The 20,296-nt window shown below is 41.6% G+C and overlaps 1 protein-coding gene across 1 annotated transcript in view; it reads right to left on the bottom strand.

Moving 5' to 3' along the window:
* Window positions 1-15,071: 15,071 nt before the first annotated feature.
* LOC308298948 (small ribosomal subunit protein uS5-like) overlaps window positions 15,072-20,296 on the bottom strand; it is a gene marked incomplete at both ends in the record, with an annotated part of 30,368 nt that continues 25,143 nt past the window's right edge. The window contains 2 exons of the mRNA XM_080742643.1: window positions 15,072-15,146; window positions 16,731-16,822. Coding sequence (XP_080598769.1) covers window positions 15,072-15,146; window positions 16,731-16,822 — 167 coding nt within the window. The remainder of the gene's footprint in view (window positions 15,147-16,730; window positions 16,823-20,296) is intronic.

Raw genomic sequence — 20,296 nt, 5'->3', positions numbered from 1 at the left:
CCAATCCTATTCTCTAGCCTTTTATTATAGTAAACCAGAAGGTAGGAGGAATCTAGTTTACTAGGCTATTCTTTTATCGCAACAGTTCGCAGATCTTGTATTTCTCCCAGTAGGTATGGGAGTTTTTTGTTGTTGGTCATGTTTACATTATACAAACTCACTTTGGGTGTATTTGTACGTAATCTGTGGGAAGTATGTCTCTGATGTCTTTGTCTATGCTTTGGTTTTGGTTTGTCTCTTTCCAGTATTTCAGGTAGCTTTCTTTTTGTTTTCTTATAATCTCTATTATATCATATTCCAAAAAAGACAAAACCCCATAAACCAACAATTCATTCTAAGTACGACTAGAACACAAACACCTATTAGACTAAACATCAGTAGCACAGGAAGCTCATGCTTTTTTATAAATTGGGTGTGTACTGTACTGTACTGTACTACTGTAAACAGTGGATCTCAAACTGTTCAGGCAGACCCACCCCTGACAAGCACTTGAAATTGTAAGGGTTCCACAGAAATATAGTACGAGTGTGTACCTTTTGGCCAGTTTCTATATTCATTGAGTTTTGACACAGTATTGGTAACTAACCCTAACCCGTAGTGTTGAGTTAAATCTTGGGTAAGAATGTTTCACAGTAAGGAAATTATTTGGGAACGGGGTGTTACGGCCAGCGGCCGTATTATTATGATTATTATTGTTATTTGGTATTATGATTCCATTATTGTCTTATTTGTGTTTGGACTTTGTATAATGGAATTCATTTGTAGTTATGGTGGGTTGGAATATGTATATGTCACGGTTTGTTTGAGAAACAGTACGATCGATAAACGGAGCACTCGTCGTGCTGCACGGGACGGAACAAGCGGCCACAACAACGTAGCGTCGGCAGGAATGATAACTCCTCACCCCACGGAGGTTCGGGTTAGGGTTAGGGTTAGGCATAGTTTTACTGAGGTTAAGGTTAGGGTTAGGGTTAGAGTAAGGCATAGTAAGCTAATGGCTAAAACACTGCCGAGCTAGACTAGTAAATAAAGAGAGAGAGAGTCGCAAACGAGTGACGTCAGCGCCTTCACTAGTGAATGGCTGTCGTCGCCATCTGGTGGTGATTGGTGTGTGGTGAACGACAAAACAAGCGCTCTTACCATGAACGTACTGAGTTACCCAAACGTACTGTAACAGTGAATGGAGACTGACTGGAGTTGACTGTGGAGTGAATGCTGAGTGCTGAGCTGGGTGTGGTGCCATGCATGAGCTAGAGGTGTTTATTGAATGAGTGAACAGATTGCCAGGTCCGGCCCTCAGTCCTGCCCGTGCCAGTCCCATTCGCCAATACCTGTTGACGCCCTGGCCAGGGTTGGCCAACTTGGCCACCCCTCTGAGGCTGTTTCTACAAAAGTGCCATTCTGAGCTAACAGCAGGGAAGGACAGACGGCTTGTTTGCAGCAGAGGCTCAATTCCTCTCTCCTTCGAACCCATTGCCTTTATTTGCCAGTTTGTTTCGTTGCCTTGGCCTTGGTTGATTGTTGTAAGTTTCCAGTACATATATTTTTGCCTACATTTGCTATTTGGTTTTTCTTTAGTTAATCACAGTTGGCCTCAGTATTTGCCTTAGTTCCTCCAACCCTCCCAACCTCTGTTGTTTATTACTGTTATTCATTCTTACTATTGTTCCACTTTCGTGTTGTCACAATGTAGGGGTGTTTGGTCTTTTTGTTTTGGTTCCCTTTATTCTTTTTGTAAAGTTATTTAGATAGGTAAGTAAGGTTAAGTATTTGTATTTTTGTTTTTGTTAGGGATTTCAGATTAGGGATATTTTCTTTTCAGTACAGTGGTTTTCCTCAAATGTAAACCAGCACCTCGAAGCCTTTTCTCAACACTTGAAAAAAAAAGCAGAAAATAGAGATTTTGTCTCTTGCCTAAAAAAAATAATAAAAGAAACCTTTTTTAGAAAGTCGTTGTCCTTTGCATTTATGTTGCGCTTCTCCACCCTAGAGAGGCAGTCGTAACATGGGGACACTCCCAAAATCATTAGGGTACCCCCATGCAGTTTAAGATCCACTGCTAAGAGACTTTCAGTATGTATCTGTAAATTGTGGAAGGTTATATGTAGGGATACTTGCAGTACAGTGGGCACTTGCTGGTAAAATGTGATAATTCTACTGAGAAATGCTGATTTCTAGTGTTTGTGTTACATAAACCAGATGACTTAAGGGCTTAATTAAATAGTCTTCGAAAATGTACAGTATGGTCTGTGACTGTGACCATCCGATTGAATTGGAGCTAAATATCACCATCTTGAGACCATCTTAAGATGGTGCAATTGATCTGAAATACCAGCACAATGAAATGGCATGTTCAAGAACAGTTCCAAACTGAGTTAAGATCTTTATTGGTCTTAACGTAAACAAACTAAACAAAACAGACCAACAAGGGAAATAAAAAAATTACATTTCAAACACTTCCCTGTTTTAGAAATACAAAAACATACTGTAGTCATCTTGAAAATACCAATACCCCCCCACAAATTCAAGCAAAAGAGAAAGATGCCGGAGAGATGGAGGTGATTTCTCAATCTGTTGACACTACAAGCAAATAAAAGAGTCAAAAGTCTAGTGATGCTACAATAGAGCTGCCCCCCCCTCCCCCGCCCCGACATCATCATTGAGACGATATTCATTTTCAACAGGGTAACGATTAAACAGTCTGTTTTTTCTCTCCAATATAATTGTGTGAGGGGCGACATGCACACATTGATCTGTCAGTCGCCCATACATCCTTCTCAACTACAGTAACTTCCCAATGGCGACAGCAAGCAATAAATGTTGACGTTCTACATCCACCATCATATCAAGTGCTCAATTAACCATTCACCAAACTGTGAATTCAATTTCCCTATCAATGTTGTTCTAACTGAACTGCACTTTAAAAGGTTTGCACACAAAAAATATGTATATATTCAGGGTAAACAAGCTTAATGGTGGAACATACTGTATCTTAAACTGTGTGCCTTTAGGCCAGTTTCTATATTTATTGAGTTTTGACACAGTATTGGTTTTGTTTAATGTTAATGGTATTAAAAATCTACTTAAGTCTTTATTTGCCACTTAAATGTGCAGATACTCGTTATACAGTACACTTTACACCTATACTTTGTGTTGGGTTAAATCTTGGGTAAGAAGGTTTCACCGTAAGAATGTTTTCACAGTAAGGACATTTAGGGAAATAAAAAAATAATAAGATTTCAAACACTTCCCTGTTTTAGGGGTTTTTAGGCCTTCATTTGGCCACGACGAGTTATACAGCCATAAGAGCGTGACACAAGAAATACAAAACATAACATACTGTAGTCATCTTCAAAATACCCCCCCCCCCCCCCCCACCAATTCAAGCAAAAGAGAAAGATGATGGGGCAGTGATTTCTCAATCTGTTGACACTAGAAGCTAATAAAGGAGTCAAAAGTCTAGTGATGCTACAATAGAGCTGCCCCCCCGACATCATCATTGAGAAGATATTCATTTTCAACAGGGTAACGATTAAACAGCCTGTTTTTTTCTGTCTCCAACATATCCTACATATTAAATTTGGCACTGTATGGGTTAATGCGTTGTGGACGTGGCACGTTGTGAGCTTGTAGATTTGCTAATGTCGATGTGCGACACATTGAACGGCAGTACACCTATTTACATGGATCAAGCTTTAGGCTCTGTCAAATGACAAAGTAAATAAGTCGATTTGCAGCTTATAAAACATAGAGTTAGGGACCCCCCCGCCCGACATCATCATTGAGACGATATTCATTTTCAACAGGGTAACGATTAAACAGTCTGTTTTTTCTCTCCAATATAATTGTGTGAGGGGTGACATGCACACATTGATCTGTCAGTCGCCCATACAGCCTTCTCAACTACAGTAACTTCCCAATGGCGACAGCAAGCAATAAATGTTGACGTTCTACATCCACCATCATATCAAGTGCTCAATTAACCATTCACCAAACTGTGAATTCAATTTCCCTATCAATGTTGTTCTAACAGAACTGCACTTTAAAAGGTTTGCACACAAAAAATATGTATATATTCAGCGTAAACAAGCTTAATGGTGGAACATACTGTATCTTAAACTGATATTGTGGACTGGCATAGGCTGATGAAAAACAACAATATCGTCTCAAATAAATCCAAATGGGAGCATCGCTAGTAGAATCCCACTGACAGACAGCCCGTGGAGGTTTTGGTAGTAAATGCGACCTACGGTCGCAAAAACAAACATCAAAAAGTTAAACTGTACTCTGCATAAACCCACCGTCAGGTTAGTATAGTAATTGGCCGTGTCCACATGTTGACGGAGAAGGCCAGCGGCTTGCTCCCAGCCATGCCCTAAACACACACACACAGACGCACGCACGCACACACACACACACACACACACACACACACACACACACACACACACACGAGAGAACTGCTCACCTTGCCGTCTGTGATGTACTTGCAGTTGATCTTGAGGAACTTCTCTGTAAGGGCCTCTTCCTCCTCGGAAGTGTATTTATAAAAGCTCTATATCTGTAGATTATATTTTGGTATGATAACCCTTTCTTAGACACAGCCAAATTGGTGTTATCAGCCGCTAGATTTGTTGTCCCATTAACTTTACATTACAGGAAGAAAAAGCTAAAAATTAATCTGCTTTACGTAGCATATGAGGGGTCAAACTAGGGGGTTTTCATGATGCTGAATCCATTGCAAGCATCTGTTTTGCACAAAAAACATTCCTTGGGCTAAAAACTGTCCCACAGGACTATGGTTTAGTGATGAAAAGTGATGACTCATCACTTTTCACACTTTTGTGGGGGCTGTTTTAGCCCCAGGAATGTTTTTCGTGCAAAACAGATGCTTACAATGGATCAGCATCATGAAAACCCCCTAGTTTGACCCCTCTTATGCTACTTAAAGCAGATTAATTTTTAGCTTTTTTTCCCTGTAATGTTAAGTTAATGGGACACCAACTCTAGCGGGCGATAACACCAATTTAGCTGTGTCTAAGAAAGGGTTATCATACTGTTAGATATGAATTATTATACATAATTCTATGTTTGTGTATGAGTCTCATATGACCATATAAGATATATATGAACTGAACGTACAGTATGAGACCACATTTTGGTCGGATACTGTAGGGTCAGGCTAAAGATTAAAGGTCATAATAACTTTGAATGCCCTGAATGTAATCATACTGTGATACTATGATATAAGTCACTAGTGGTGGAATATTACAAGCACTACGTGGCACCTTCTTCCTGTTATTTCCTTGTTATGATATGGGAACGAATCAATGAGTTCCACGCTTCTTACTGTCATAACTGTACTCTTTATATACATGTTAAACTTCCATTTTGGAAGAGAGAGAATTCTCGACCTGCCGCCATGGTGGAGAGAGAGAATCCTCTGCCCTGCCGTTATGGTGGGGAGAGATTTATCAAGCATACCACTAGGATGATATGCGCACTGTCTGTCTACCTTGTCTGTCTCTCCTCAATACAGCAATCTAAGATCAGTCCTTTGGCTCTTTGTCTTATTTTAACTATGGATTTAGAGATCCATAATTTATTTATTAATTGGTCCTTCTCGTGGAAAAGCTGTGGTGCGTTTGACCAGCCAGGGGGGGACTTGAGACCGGTACTGTACGGTCCTTCTCTCACCAGGGCTGGTCAAAACGCTCCGACACGCTTTAAAAGAACCAGACATTTGGAATTTATCTCTACATTGCTGTATTTTCAGACAAAGGATTTTATTTGACAACAGTGTTATGAGTTTTGGATTAATGTGGAACCGCGTGGACATCCAGGAGCACCGGACCGTGACGAAAGGTTGGATATTCCACCGATGCTCCACCGCCCGGCTGCACCTGGATCTCTGCGCTTGGCAAATTCCTAAGTGATTAAGATAAGTACATATTTACTAAGTCCCCGTAACGTGTCGTGTCTGTTGAATTTTGAATTAACGATGTTAATGTAATGATAATTAATTAAATATGAATGATGTTCTCCCTCCGTCTGGAGGAGTCCAATAGCTCCTAATAATGTTTTGGTTTGACACGCGTCGTAAATTAACCCTTATCTATAGATACCGAATGGTCGTAACTCTTTGTTTCATCTTACAAAGTTTCAGGGAGGTGTACACAATCCCTATTCTATTTTAAACTATTTCTCTGGTTCGTGCTCTCGCTCTCTCATTGTGATGAGGAGGAAGAGACAATACTGATTTTCAAACTTTAACTTTTTTCGGTACAGTTGTTTTTGTCATTATTTGTTTGTCTGGACCCTATGAAGGGTCATTATTTGTTTAATACCCACTGTTGACCCAGGCAGTTTTTCTGTAGACCCAGTACAGTTATCCCCACTGTAGACCCAGGCAGAATGTCTGTATACCCAGTACAGTTGGATGTTATTTGTCAGTATTTGTACTGTTATGTCCTCCGCAAGTCAGCGGAGTGTTTAGTTATCTGTTTATGTACCGATACTACTGTGTTTATTTAGGTCTCTCACTTTCATGGCTTGGCCCAGCCATTTGGAAAGTGAGAAACAATATTTTTATCTTTAAGACTATGTTACTGACCAGTTCTGTTTTCTGTAATATTAAGTACTTTTAAGACATTTTAAAATGTCTCTGAGAAATTAAAGTTAAGATTTAAGATTAAGAATAACTAACTCAAATTATTGATGCCTAAATTCATTTAAACTGTTGTAACGTTAAGATTTAAAACCTGCTAGAGGATTCTGGCTGTGTATGAGTATAAATGGTCATTTATTTGATGACTTCTCTGTGAGAATGAGTTTGCCGTAGGCTACTGTATGTGTGAGGGCGTGCACAAGTTTTGGGGAAGTGCGTGTGCGTGGTGTTCTGAGAGAGTGTGTGGGTGTGCATGCCGGCGCCGCCCCCCCTCCCTCATCTTGTCACCCCCCCCCCCCCCCCCCCCCCCCAAACTCTGTGTCTCTGACCCGGTATGAGAGTGCGTGCGTGCACGTGTGTGTGTGTGTGTGTCACTCCCTCTCCCCCACTCTTGTGTGAGTGTGTGTGACTGTGGGCCAAGGCCGCACTGTTTTTGTCTGATATCTCATGTTTTGGGAACATGACCTACTTTCTCCTATTTTTCGTCAACATTAAATTGTTTTCTGTCTTAAGGTATTTTGTTGATGTTCTATCCTGTCTTGTTATGAATACATTTTAGAAAAAACTTCATTACCCATAAACCTCTGTTGGGAACGTCATGTCCCTCGTTACCATAACAACCAAATTAGACCCCATTGTTGAGAAGGACACAAGGTCGCTTCTCGCCCCTGAGGCGTATTACTTATCACTGACACTGTACTGACACTGTGCAGCTGTTCCCCTTCCTCACTGCTACTGTATGAGTGCATGAATTAAAGCCCTTTTCATTGATTTAAATAATTTAAATTATTTTATTTAACTTTTACAACTTGTTGTAAAAAAGGGGGGAGTTTAAGGTTTAATATATTTTAATTTTGATTTGATTTAAATTTATTTAATTTGGTTTTTCATTGATTTAAGATTTATTTGAAACTTAATTTGAAATATTTCTGTTTACATGGGCTTAAGACTGGACGGAGAGAGGAATGCAGAGTGTGGGGAGGAAGGAATCGGGTCATCATCATCGAAAACAACCTGACTGAGGCGGGCTGCAGACGAACCACCATCTGAGAGGCCAGACCAGTGCACGAGCCAATCCACCGCAATCGGCACGATGTAAAAATCGTGCCTGGTCGGTGAGTTCTGTTGCACTGTTGAAGTGATGCCATGTGTAGTACAAACACTATCACGATGAACTAAATTGTTTTGGAAACAGTAAACTGGCCAGGTTTCGTCCCCCGTAGGAAACACCTGAGAAAGAGACCCAGAAGAACCCACAGCTCCTGCGTCCTCCTCCACGCCGTCTCTCCACTGCCCCAACGTCAACGTCAACATCATCAACGTCATCACCGTCATCATCGACTTTTCAATTCATCTTTTATTTGTTTTCTTTCTTTATCTGTCTTCATTCATCTGTACAAACGATGAAATGAAGTGTCAAGTTTCTTTAACTTTAAGGATTTATTACAGTTCCCTTTAAAAAAATATTATTACAGTCCTTTTCGAAATTTGAATTTATAAATATTATTAAAGTCTTCATAATATTATTATTATTATTACCCTGATAAAATGTTTAATATGGAGGTCATATGAACCTCATACAAATATGAAAAGGATAGATTGTTAGATATGAATTATTATACATAATTCTATGTTTGTGTATGAGTCTCATATGACCATATAAGATATATATATGAACTGAACGTACAGTATGAGACCACATTTTGGTCGGATACTGTAGGGTCAGGCTAAAGATTAAAGGTCATAATAACTTTGAATGCCCTGAATGTAATCATACTGTGATACTATGATATAAGTCACTAGTGGTGGAATATTACAAGCACTACGTGGCACCTTCTTCCTGTTATTTCCTTGTTATGATATGGGAACGAATCAATGAGTTCCACGCTTCTTACTGTCATAACTGTACTCTTTATATACATGTTAAACTTCCATTTTGGAAGAGAGAGAATTCTCGACCTGCCGCCATGGTGGAGAGAGAGAATAGGCTATATGCATATACGCCATTTTGTTCTACTTCCGGGTGTCTTTCGACTTCCTTCACAGGTGTTACCAATGATACTAATGAAGGGTCTGTTCCATTCTGGTCAAACAGAGTCAGGGTGCTGATATGGGGCTTTTAAGCCGTGACATCATTTTGTAGGCAGAGGAGAACTGCCCCCAGAGCATTTTCTGTCCCTCGCTATTTCAACAGATCCGAGACAAAAATAACGACTAAAGTATAATTCTAATACTTTCCTTTCAACAACAAAGAGAAGAAAAATTTGTAAATAGTAAAAATAGTAAAAATATTCACGGAAACTGGGGGCAGAAATTCTCCTCTGCCTACAAAATGATGTCATACTTAACAGCCCCATTGGGCATGTTGGCTCACTATGGAAACACTCTGCTACACCAGTGGGTCTCAAAGTGTCATTGAGTGGGTTCCAAATGTCCCCATACAGGTGTGTAACTCTGACAGTACAAATGGAGGCAAATGGACCTGCAAGGGTCCATTTGATCCCATTTGTTGGTTCCATTTGTACAGAGTTATGGGGGTCCTTGAAATTAAAGAACCACTGTACAATAAATCAAACAGACCCTTCATTAGTATCATCAGTAACACCTGTGAAGGAAGTCGAAAGACACCCGGAAGTAGAACAAAATGGCGTATATGCTTAGAGCCTATTAGAAAGCTGCCGCTATGGTACGCTCACTGTTTGTCTCCTCTGTCTGTCTCTCCTCAATACAGCAATCTAAGATCAGTCCTTTGGTCTCGTCTCTTCTTATTTTCACTATGGATTTAGAGATCCATGATTTATTAATACATACCAAAATATAATCTACAGATATAGCTTTTCAAAAATGCATGGTAACCTTTGCCACCTTTTTGATACCGGCAACTCGTATGGCCCATGGACTAAGAGCCATGTTACATTTTGTTGTTATATAGGGCAGTATATACACAGGGTATGAAGCTTTTTGGAACAAATATCAGCATTTCTTTTTTCTCAATATGATTCCAATAGTATACAAAAGAAGAAAAAAAAACTGTTTAAAGGTAGCAGCTCTGTTTATACTGTGCAGTAGGTCTCGATACCGTACAATGGTTTGTAGACCTTAGGGTGGTTGTATTCCAATCCATTCTATAGCCTTCTTTTATTAGCCTAGTAAACCAGAAGGTAGGAGGAATCTAGTTTACTAGTCTATTCTTTTATTTCTCCCATGGGAGTTTGTCATTGGTCATGTTTACAAACTCACTTTGAGTCTACGTAATCTGTGGCAAGTAAGTGTCTCTGATGTCTTGGTATAGTGGGGGGCAGGTGGTTAGAAAGTGTAGCACCAGGGTGCATAGCCTGTCTTCCCTTAGAAGTGGAGTCTGTCTGTGGCAGCCTTTCTCCATTGCAAGGCTGTGTTCGCCGAGTCTCTACCTAGTCAAGGCTTTCCTGAGTTTTGAGTGCTCAGATATTCTGCCAATGTATATTCTCTTTTTAATGCTAGATACCATTCCATTTTGCTTTGGTTTTGGGTTGTCTCTTTACAGTATGTCAGGTAGCTTTCTTTTTGTTTTCTTATAATCTGGTTTGGTCCAAAGTGTTTTCCGTCTGGTAGTTGTGCTTGCGTTTGTGCCAAGAGTCCCTTGGCCAGCTGACTCAGTGGGCACCCCAGTAGGTTTTCTCTATGGTTTAGGGCTATGTTATGAACCGTGTCTGATTTGCTTTCTTTTAGGTGGTTATACCATTTAACACATCGGGTGCCCACGAGGTGTCTACACGCAAATCTCTTTGATGTCTCTGGATGCCCTGCCCCAGTGCCCACGACGTGTTTGACGCGTTTTACAATACTGTAGTTACTGTACATATCGCCTACCGCAATGAAGGCTCTACCACGGTGATCAAATGCCAACAATATGGGAAAAACACTACATTTCCCAAAATGCAGCGCGGTACATGTGACCACGATGTGCAGTCTCCCTGCAGCTACAAGCTCCTGTTCCTATTCTGCACGCATCCTGCACTGCACTCTATCGTCCTGCCCTCGCAGCCGCAGGCTCGCACGACCCGTATGTATCTGGATACTAGTATTTTCCCAGTAACGGAGTCTCGGCGGAGATACACGTAACATGACGGATTCTTCTCCAAGTCTAGCTTTTTCAATCACCATGTTCAATGCGCGGTCCTTTCTACCTGCCGTGACACAAACGCTGTGGCCCAGGTTGGATAAAAAGATGTCCTGACTGAAAGAAAACTTTATCGTAAAAATAAACCGGATATCCGTCGTTTACATTTACTCGTATCATGGATACTATTTTCCCAGTGACACTGCGGAGGACCGGAGGTAACGTAATGGCGGATTCCTCTCCTGGTCTAGCTTTTTCAGTCACCATGTTCAAAACGCGACCCTTTCTACCGCCCGTGATACACACGCTGTGGCCCAAGATTGGTAAAAAGCTGTCCTGACTGAAAGAAAAGATCATCGTGAAAATAAACTGGATATACTTGGATTACATTTACTCAACGTATTACGGATACTTTTCCCACGACGCGAAGGTACGTAAATGACGCGTTGCCATGGGCACCAGCAACACACACACGTCATACATCCGAGCACTCAGTGTGTTAAGTGCTCTTTTTTTACTTTGATAATTAGTCCTAATTCTGCCCTGCAAGCATTGTTTGTTGTTTTCCGTTGGGTGCGGAGGATGGATTGCATTTTTCTGCATGCAGTCTTGGTTTGGTGTTTGTCCCATTTTTCAAAATCTTGGTTGGCAAGGAGACCCCAGATCTCGCAGCCATAGAGGGAGATGGGTTCTATAACAGAGTCTAATATCTTTAACCAGATTTGTATTGGGATGTCTAGCTTGACATTCCTTTTGATAGCATAGAAGGCCCTTCTTGCCTTTTCTTTCAGGTCGTTAGCAGCTTTGTTTCCTATGTGTACAGTTTATATAATATAGATATTCCAAAAAAGACAAAACCCCATAAACCAACAATTCATTCTAAATACGACAGCACTAGAACACAAAAAACCTATACATACCTTGGACTAAACATCAGTAGCACAGGAAGCTCATGCGTTTTATAAATTGGGTGTGTACTGTACTGCACTGTAAACGCATGTTTCCTCAACCTACCAGGCTTGAGTTAAGACCCGCCTTGCAAAAACGTGAGGACTTCCAGGAGTGGCTGAAATCCTTGCTGGACACATGGAGGGTGGAGAAAGTCAGACCTAGTAAAGGCATGAAGACAATCTTAAAACGTGCTGAGAAAAGCCTGCATTTGCACAATGCACAGCTATTAATTTGTCACTACAGTGCTCAAAATAAACATACTTTGTACTGTGCTTAAAAAAGGGAAAACTTTGTAACTTTGTTTTAAGAGAAAAACGTACTGAGAAAGCTATTAATTTGTCACTACTGTGCTCAAAATAAAAAAAACTCTTACTGGGTCTTAACTCAATCCTGGTGGGTTGAGGAAACATGCACTGTAAACGGTACCTCAAACTGCAGGCAGAGACCCACCCCTGACAAGCATTTTAAATTGTAAGGGTTCCACAGAAATATAGTGTAAGCCTTTTGGCCAATTTCTATATTTGAATTTTGACACAGTATTGGTTTTGTTTAATTTTACTGGTATTAACTCATCTGCTGCCATTTAACAATACCTTCGTACTCTCATATGCCAAACTGTCTCCATAGACTTCCATGTAATTCATAGTGCACGGATCATGCACACCCATGCCTAGAAAATGCACCACGTGTGTCCACATTGCTCACAGCTTTCAAACAAAAAAATCCGAATGGAAATCCGTTCAGGCATTCATGAGATAGCAGCCATTATGTTTTCCTAAAATGTAAACAAACATGGCTGCCATGTTTGAAAGATGGGGTTGCTATGGGGGTTAAACATGCAATTTCGCGATCGCTATCATGCCTACTAAATGTTTTGGGGTCAAAAATTTTTTTTTGAAAAAAAAAATCTTTTTCAATTTTTTTTTTTTTTTTTTCAAAAATTCTCGGGTTCCTCGGGCGTGGCAGGGTGGTACATCGCGAAATTCTCGGATTCCTCGTTTTTGGCAGCATATTTGCCACTTAAATGTGCAGATACTCGTTATACACTTTACACTTATACTTTGTGTCGGGTTAAATCTTGGGTAAGAATGTTTCACAGTAAGGAAATTATCTGGGGACCCTCCCAAAAATCATTAGGGTACCCCCATGCAGTTTAAAAACCACTGCTAAGAGACTTGCAGTATGTATCTGTACATTGTGGAAGGTTATATGTAGGGATAGACGGGTTTCTGGTCCACGTTACACTGATAAGAACTAGATGCGTGCGCAGGGTCGGTACCAAAATTAGCCAATGAAACCAGCGCTCCCCAAAACAACAGGTTTGGAGATTGGACGGAATTGATTACATGATACAGTCAGCTGTGCATTTAGTCTCAATGTTTGTAAACAAGAAACCCGTCGGTCTGATGTGCTGGTGAGCAACACGGGGGCCCCTCAAGGAACTGTGCTCTCACCCTTCCTGTTCACTCTCTATACATCGGACTTCCGCTTCAATTCCAAGACCTGTCATCTGCAGAAGTTTTCAGATGATAGTGGTCAGCAAGATCTCGGGTGACAACATGGCTGAGCACGATGGTGTGGTGAGGGACTTTGTGCAGTTGAGCGAGGCTAACCATCTCAAGCTCAACGCTAGCAAGACCAAGGAGATGGTGGTGGACTTCCGTACTTCCAAGAGAGTCCCCCCGGTGCCAAGCACCATTAACGGAGAGGTGGTTGAGCTTGTGGATAACTACAAATTCCTCGGAGTACACCTGAATAGTTCACTGGACTGGTCGGACAATGCGCAGGCGATTCACAGCAAGGGAAAAAGCAGGCTGTTCCTCCTGAGAAGACTGAGATTGTTTGGTGTGTGCAAGAGGATGTTACAGATGTTCTACCAGTCTGTCATGGCAAGTGTCCTCTTTTTTGGTATAACATGCTGGGGTGGCAACAACAGAGCAGGTGACACATTTAACCTGAACAGACTGGTGAGGAAAGCAGGCTCTGTTGTTGGGTCCTCTCTGCAGGGGGTGGAGGAAGTAACCAGAGTGCATACAGCGAGGAAGCTAGATTCCATTTTGGAGAACTCCTCTCACCCCCTCCATCTGGAGATCACCAGTTACTGGAGTAAGAGAGGAAACGGCTGCTTTGCCTACCCAGGACGGAGATGTGAGAGACTAGGAAAATCTTTTGTACCGGCCGCCCTTAAGCTATACAACGAGACACATAACGGACGAGTGAAAAGGACTTCCTTCCTAACCTAGACTGACGGAACTATTGCTGTATTGACTTTGACCCCTAAGGACCTTCCAGGGAGAGTGCTCATGTGCGTCTTGCGGTGACACGCTCCCTAGTTTTTCTTCTTCTCTGAGCTGCTTTTTTTGTTAGTTTTTTCGCAATGATTTTTGACTTTGCACTATTAGGTTGTGTTGGTAGTTTATTCTAGAGTATTCTGCTTTGTTTAACAATGTCAGTGAGATACTTGTTGCACTAACTAGCATTGACTGTTACGGTCTCTTTATGTATATATACTTATATATTATTCGCCCCCTCTATTGATGCACCTTCTCTTTATTGGTACTGTACTGCTCTTTTTCTCTTTTACTCTTATCTATCTTTTTTTCTTACTTCTCTGTAACTTTGTAAATACTGTATACTGCTATGCTACGACTGAATTTCCCCCTTGGGATAATAAAGGTATCTATCTATCTATCATCTATCAGTTGCACTTGGTCTACAGTGGGAACTTGGCTGAAACATGCTGGTAAAATGTGAGAATTCTGCTGAGAAATGAGCCGAGTGCACCCTGCATGGAATCAGTAGCCACAGTGAAAAATGTCGGTCACTACAATAAATTCTGCCCTGTTGTAGTTATCCTCATGTTAAAGAAGTAGTTCACTCCCAAAATGACTTTTATTCTATTGACTACTCACACCATGGAGACTTGAGTTCATTAATATTGTTTTGGTTTTTGTCGCATTCCTAAGACCAATTAAGTTAAAAAGTAAATTCACCCCCATTGATTCCGGATGGGGACCCAAATGCATTTGGGTCTCCATCTGGAATTAATGGGGGTACATTTATTGTAATCAAATTATTGTCTTAGGAATGTGACAAAAAACCATGGCATGAGTAATCAATAGAAATCAATAGTAATCATTTTTGCGGTGAACTACTCCTTTAATAAGAAATTAAGAATGAGGACACAATGTGATAACAATTCCTTTATTCATAGAGGTGAACAGGAGCAACGTGACAACTTTGTTACTGTTGACATATACGGTATGATCCCAACAACAGATTACATTTTCACCCTCAACACTGTAATTGACAACCAAACAAAAGTCAAATGAATTGGCAAAAAACACCAGGCATTCATCTCTTGTTAAAATCTTTGTCTCTCTCGTCCAAAAAGTATTCCTTCAGTTCATCAAAGGTCAGCGGTGTAGCCTGTAAACGAGAAATACAAAAGGTTAGTTTTATGATCTCAACTCGCTTCCAATCAACACCAGTAAGACTCCCTAATCGGGAGATAAGCGACCGTCAGGTCGCAGCGTGATTTTAGGGCAAAATGTGTAGGAGCAGTGTCCAAAAAATGTGTTTGAAAAAATATATGGGACAGATCCATGTTGATGACATGAGTGTAGACATACTGTGTACCGATTTGCGTAATTTTAGGGCAAAATCTGTAGGAGCAGTGTCCAAAAATGTGTTTGAAAAAATGGGCCTGATGGTGGCGCTATATGGGACAGGTCAATGTTGATGGCATGAGTGTAGACATACTGTGTACCGATTTGCGTGATTTTGGGGCAAAATCTGTAGGAGCAGTGTCCAAAAATGTGTTTGAAAAAATGGGCCTGATGGTGGCGCTATATGGGACAGATCCATGTTGATGACATGAGTGTAGACATACTGTGTACCGATTTGCGTGATTTTAGGGCAAAATCTGTAGGAGCAGTGTCCAAAAATGTGTTTAAAAAAATGGGCCTGATGGTGGCGCTATATGGGAGAGATCCATGTTGATGACATGAGTGTAGACATACTGTGTACCGATTTGCGTGATTTTAGGGCAAAATCTGTAGGAGCAGTTTCAAAAAATGTGTTTGAAAAATTGGCCCTGATGGTGGCGCTATATGGGACAGATTCATGTTGACGGCTCTCTTGGCGCCGCCGAGGCGGGTGCGTGGGTACTGGCCCTGGCTCTCCCGGTCGCTCCTAGCCCGAGTTACGGCATTTTGTGTGCACTGCAGTGGCGGGGGTCCTCCACTAGGGGTGCGACCACTTTTGCATCCATTCTGGATCACCAGGAGTCGGCGGTCCCTGGGAATTCCCTGTTAACAGCCCCGTTGGGGTGGTCATTGGTCATTTTAGCACTTTTTGGCAGCGGCGACAGGGGGTCCCTGGGGGTCCCTGGAGCTCCGGGGGTCCCGGGAGGTTGTGGATTGGCAAGCAAGGAGTGTGTGTGCAAAGTTTGGCATGGATTGGGGCAACAGTGGCGGAGATATGAGTTGGGGAACAGTGTGACGTGACAGACAGACTGACAGACTGACGGACAGACTGACGGACAGACAGCCTGTCGAGGTTTTGGTAGTAACTGCGACCTGAAGGTCGCAATAAAAATGAGTAACTGACGTAGGCCTGCAACTGTTAATAATCAATTGATTTAATCAATCATGAAAATGTATTTGGGGCTCAACATGTCATGAATGACGCGACATGTTGTGCGCTTGTAGATGTAGATCAGCAACAAAGTATGAAATTGTCTTTGGTTTGTGGTGAATCTTCAGGCCATTATAATAAAAATCTATATGAATTACACAATGTAGATACCCGTCAGTTGGACCAATACGTACTCAAGAACCTTATGCTGCAAGTGAAGACTGTCACTTTAAATCTAAATCTCCATTTTGAGTCACAGTGTAAAAAGGAAATGGTAATTGTAATTGGTGGAAAGGGACAGTTTCAGCCCTGACAGGAAGGCAACACTGCACGGTATCAAACTGACAGGAAGGCAATACTGTGCACGGTACCAACCTCAGGCTTGGGAGGCGGCACCGCCGGCTCCTTCCACTGGACAGGGGTCTGGTAGACGTACGTCTTGGAGATGGCGTCAAAGGTTGCCTTGGCTGCAAGAGATGGAGAACAGTCGTTAGGGTCGAGCCAAGAGCATTGGAGCGCTGCTGGGTGATAGTTCTTATCTTAACCTCCTACTAAAGGCAGCATGTGTGTTGGGCATAGAAATGGGGAACAGAAGAGACCACCAGGAAGGTATTTCTGCTGTGCATATTACATGTTACCGTCTCTCCTTCGTAAGTCAGCAATACCACTGTACAGGTGAAGCTGGGCTGAGCAGGAGAAGTTGTACATGCGTATATAGGTTTACGATGCTTCTGTAAATGATGCATTGTTAGATGGTCAATTGGTCACGTTATCCATTTCACGACAATTGTAGGCGGCTGCAGCAGCCAATGATGATCGTCTGTACAAGCATACTGTACATGAACATCCATTCATCAATATATTAATCAAACAGATCTGTGAAGGCCGCTGGCCTTGCTTATTATTATCTTCACTATTATTAAGCCACTAGTGAGATTGTCTTGCGCTGCCAGTAGTGGGAACTCTGCACAGAATACCACATACATGGCAGCAGGAGTTGGTTGGGCTTGACGTGCCGGGGCAGCTTGTACACAACCTCAGACCTGTCTGGTCTCATGTGGTGTGAGTCTGTAATCTATTGCCTGGAAGACATTAGGAATGAGGGAGAGGACTAACAAGCCAACTCCACCCACCCCCCAAGGGGGTTTGTGCACAGGGCCAGCGACCCTGTCCCGTAAAAACATTTTAGCTACAGAAATATTAGCCAACGAACCAAATGCTAGTAGGGGGATAGATGTTGATCAGGAAATTGATTTGATGACAGATGACAGCCAAACCCGATGGTTGAAGCCAAAAGCCAAAAGAGATGGAAAGTTACATCGAATTATTAGGAGTGAGTGAAACCAAGATTCAAGATTGCTTTATTTGTCATTCATCCCTTTCTGTCAATGTTAGGGCAGTACATTTATGTAACTATACATCGGTTCGACCAATTATATCACACAGTATTACACAGTACAATATGGTATAAATGTCCAGTCAGAGAGATACTACTGCTGAACTCCGCCTTTTGGTTTGATCTGTTTAAGACCTTCAGGATAAGGTCATACATACTTGAGCTTACGCACACAAATCTTATACAGTGACTCCAGGAAACTACCAGAAACCTGTGTGGTCACTCTAATGACGAGGCCTGCACCCAGGCTCTGTTAGAATTGTTTAAAGGTGATACACAAGTATTTATGTCATATTGTTTATGTCCCAAAAACGTTTTTCAAAAGGTTTGAGGCTAAATTACCACTCATTTCAGCATTTCAGCTGCAGTACCACCTTTGGCCTGAATTCTTTTTTGATGATGACGTCACAATCGGCAGATGACGTCACAATCGGCAGCAAATCTGGATAGCCTGTTTTGAGAACCCGTGGGATACTTTTAACCTTCGCCTTCTCAAAACCAGAGAAAGACACAACGGTCAGAAATGGGACTTGAGGATGGAAGGTGCTAGTGGGACCCCAAAAAAAGGTTTTAAAATAGGAAAAGTGAAATTTCACGGTGTATCACCTTTAACACAGACACTGTATCAACCTGAGGAACTGGGGGACACGTGCACACACACCCCCACACACACACGCACATGCACACGCACGCACAAAACCTTCAAAGCCAGAGGATCAGACAGTAACTTGTTTGACCACGACGACCACTCGCTGCTCACTCTGTTTCCCTGTAATTATCATGTCTTGTATGTTGTGCAATGACCAATCAATGTATGTAACAAAACCTGTTTGTATGGTTCCATGCCATTGTTGTGCTGCTCCGTCCCTTTATGCCTAAGGGGCAGAGCCAGACAATATATACCTGTATCTTTCTCCTATTCGGGCCGGGGTGCTTCACTAGACTGGAGAACCCTGACATACACTATGCTGGGCCATTCTCTGGTGACAACCACATGCTGTCACTAGACTAAAGGGCCCCCCAGACGAGGCAGATATTGCATCAGATCAGATCTCGTCCCCGGGGGGTTGATCGGTGATCATTTCAAACGACAGCGATCTATGAGGTTATCTTTGTGCCATAATTAATTCGTATTCGTACTTTTCCTTTTTTTTTTTACTCGTAAACATTTTTACCCAAAAAATACACGTAAACAAATAAATATAAAAAATATATACGTAAAAAAAAAAGTAAGAATGTTTTTTTGGAAGCTGCAATGATTATTATGCCAAAACTAAAAAGGCAAGCCAAAATACGAATATTTTCTTACTGTTTTACGAGTTGTTTTTTTGGTTACTTCATCACGAATGCTTTCATCATCTGCACATGATCGGCAGAGAGCCAAAGATGTGAGGCCTGTCCCACTAGCCAATCAAAAGGCCCCGGAGTTGGCATGGCAACCAGCTGTTGCCATGTCTTGTAAAAGTGAGTACTCTGGGTTTTCTTATCCATAATTTTAGCTAATTCCATCACCAGTCCCTATGGAAGTCTAAATGCTCAAAAAATTATACATAAATACTACAATGAAATGAAATAAAATAAATAACAAAATGATATAAATAGAAAATACATAGTTCTATAGATCTAATCATTTCTATAATTGTATTAAATAAGAGAAGTACTCTTTGTAATGTACTTCTTTTAAATAAAGGGGCCTCTGCATCGGCCGAGGGACCCCCGCGGACCCCCTGGCGCCGCCGCAAAGGGGGTCCGTAGTAGTAGTAGCCTACACGGCTAATGGAACAAAACTATGGAACAAAACCGCAGAGGAATATTTGGGAAAAAAAGGAATGAGGAAGCCCCTGTCTGTTGGACCACAGATCGCCGTTTTTTATATAAAAAAGCCGATTTAAATATGAATACACTGTGTTGGCTAAAAGGCCATTGACCCATGACTACAACACCTTATTTGTTATGTAAAATAGCTACTGATAAAGTAGCCTAATGAAGAATGAACAACGCAAAGTGTTGTATTTCTGACATGCAGCAGTAGACGCAGGACGTGTGCAGGTGCGTCACAAGAGGGGGGAGTGGGACTGAGTTACTAAGGCCCAAGGTGGAAGGGCCTTAATTATTTTATACTTTAGAGTTTGAAAAATAGCGGATATATAAACTAGAAAGTGCCGCGCTGCGAGCTTGTATATCTGCTATTTTTTAAATCCCCAGATGAAGAACATTTATGTGGGCCCACAGTGAATCCTTGTACCCAGGGCCCAGAATTTGGTGCAACGACACCCTTGCTCGTTTTGTGACTCCCGCGGCTAAAACCTTTCGGAATCGAGACGTTTTAACGCCAGAGATATCAAATGTTGTAGATTTATAAGCAATCGGTATGATAAGAAACACGTAGGCCTAGCCTACATTTGAAGCAGTTTATTCTGGTTGTTGTGAAATAGAGAGAGATAGACAGCTGTAGGCTACTGCTTACCTCATTCGTCGCTACAGGCTGTTTAAACACCATCACAGATCAAATAAATACATTAACACGCCGTTTAGGCGTCAAATT

The sequence above is a fragment of the Nannobrachium achirus genome (assembly GCF_963921795.1).
Source record: "Nannobrachium achirus genome assembly, chromosome: 2".
Classification (NCBI taxonomy): Eukaryota; Metazoa; Chordata; class Actinopteri; order Myctophiformes; family Myctophidae; genus Nannobrachium; species Nannobrachium achirus.
Note: the sequence above shows the minus strand (reverse complement) of the source record. Positions and strands in the feature narration are given on the sequence as shown.